Here is a 1,260-nt window from a genome sequence, read left to right as displayed (position 1 = left end):
CCCCCGGCAGTGGCGCCACCCACCACCACGGGACCCTTCGGAGAAGCGCCGCGAGCGCAGCCTGCTCCCTCCAGAGCCGGGAGGACTGGATGAGTGAGTTGGATGACGAGCAGTCAGAAGAAGGATTTCATTTTTCCCCTCGCAGCTTTCTGATGGCTCTCTTCACCCAGGGCCTCTTGGGGTCGGCGCAGATCTTGGCACCAGTGGCAGTCACAATCCTGCAGTGACAAAGTGAGGAAAGAAGGTAAAAACATGAACCACGAGCCCCATCCTGGGCAGCAGCTTGGAGCCACCTCCAGCCACCCGTGCCCTCCTCGATGGGGCACATCTGGGTCTTCCCAGCTTTGACTTAGCAGAAAGCACCAAAATCTGAATTTTTTTCCTGCCCCACAGAGCTACTTTCCTACCACAGCCCTCCCAGCCAGGACTGGGCTGTCCGTGGGGCAGGAGGGGATGGGAGCTGGGGAGAAGAACGACACAAACTCCAGGGCTACTCACACGACTGCAGGCAAGGCGCAGTCACTGGGCGTCTTGTAGAAGCTCCACATGTGCCGGACGGGTTTCAGCGCGTACTCAAAGCAGCATTCGGTGGGTGTGGAGTAGGCTGTGCAGGGAAGGGGGAGATGCCGTGAACATCCTCGGCCGCGTTTTGCAACCGATTGCGTTGCCCAGACGATGACAGCGCAGGCCGTGGACTGCAGGGTGGAGGCTGCAGAGGTTTTCAGCAGCTCCCGTCCTGCTATGACAGGGATTTCCACATTCCCGTGGCTGCCAAAGTAAGCTCGGAGTGCTTGGTCTGGGGACAAGGGTTTTCTTGGGAGGCTCTAAGCGGCTGCGCATGCTCCCCCATCGCCTCCAACCACTTGATTATCCAGCAGAGACCTGGGGAACAGCTTCCAGGGTCTCCTCCAAGCTCCTGCAGCATCTCCCCAGGGCTTTGCTGAGGCCACCCAGCACCTTCTCGACTCTTCCCTGCTCCACGGGATGTGCCACTCTGCTCCTCCTGCCACCACCACCATCCTTGCTCCACACCAGGGATTCTCGCCTGACCTCCCCAACGGTGACGTCCCCAAGCCCCGACCTGCAGAGGTGACCCAGGAGGTGCCTTACCTGCAGCGTGGTGCAGGGAGAAGGTGAAGAGCAGGGTGAGCAGCAGGACCGTTCTTGCACCAAGCATGGTGGCTGTGTGAAGGCTCTTCCTCCGTCCCACTTCGTGCTGCCCTGACTGGTGCCGATGGCTTCAGCTCTCACCATAGCACT

General features: G+C 60.2%; 1 protein-coding gene across 1 annotated transcript; it reads right to left on the bottom strand.

The window, feature by feature from the left end:
- Positions 1–127: 127 nt before the first annotated feature.
- LOC104278668 (C-C motif chemokine 17-like) lies at positions 128–1,177 on the bottom strand. Its single transcript, XM_009875705.1, has 3 exons — positions 1,111–1,177; positions 499–604; positions 128–218 (listed from the first exon to the last, which is right to left on the bottom strand). Exons 1-3 carry the CDS (start codon positions 1,175–1,177, stop codon positions 128–130), a joined length of 264 nt encoding a protein of 87 aa, XP_009874007.1.
- Between the last annotated feature and the right edge of the window lie 83 nt (positions 1,178–1,260).

Source organism: Apaloderma vittatum, unplaced genomic scaffold, assembly GCF_000703405.1.
Source record: "Apaloderma vittatum isolate BGI_N311 unplaced genomic scaffold, ASM70340v1 scaffold32038, whole genome shotgun sequence".
In the NCBI taxonomy this organism is placed as follows: Eukaryota; Metazoa; Chordata; class Aves; order Trogoniformes; family Trogonidae; genus Apaloderma; species Apaloderma vittatum.
Note: the sequence above shows the minus strand (reverse complement) of the source record. Positions and strands in the feature narration are given on the sequence as shown.

Bases quoted from the DNA above. Each gene is read 5' to 3' on its own strand.
- LOC104278668 (XM_009875705.1), bottom strand. From the start codon at position 1,177: ATGCTTGGTGCAAGAACGGTCCTGCTGCTCACCCTGCTCTTCACCTTC. The intron at 605-1,110 runs GTAAGGCACCTC...TTCCCTGCACAG, and splicing joins CTCCCTGCACCACGCTGCAG to CCTACTCCACACCCACCGAA. The intron at 219-498 runs GTGAGTAGCCCT...TTGTCACTGCAG, and splicing joins TGCGCCTTGCCTGCAGTCGT to GATTGTGACTGCCACTGGTG.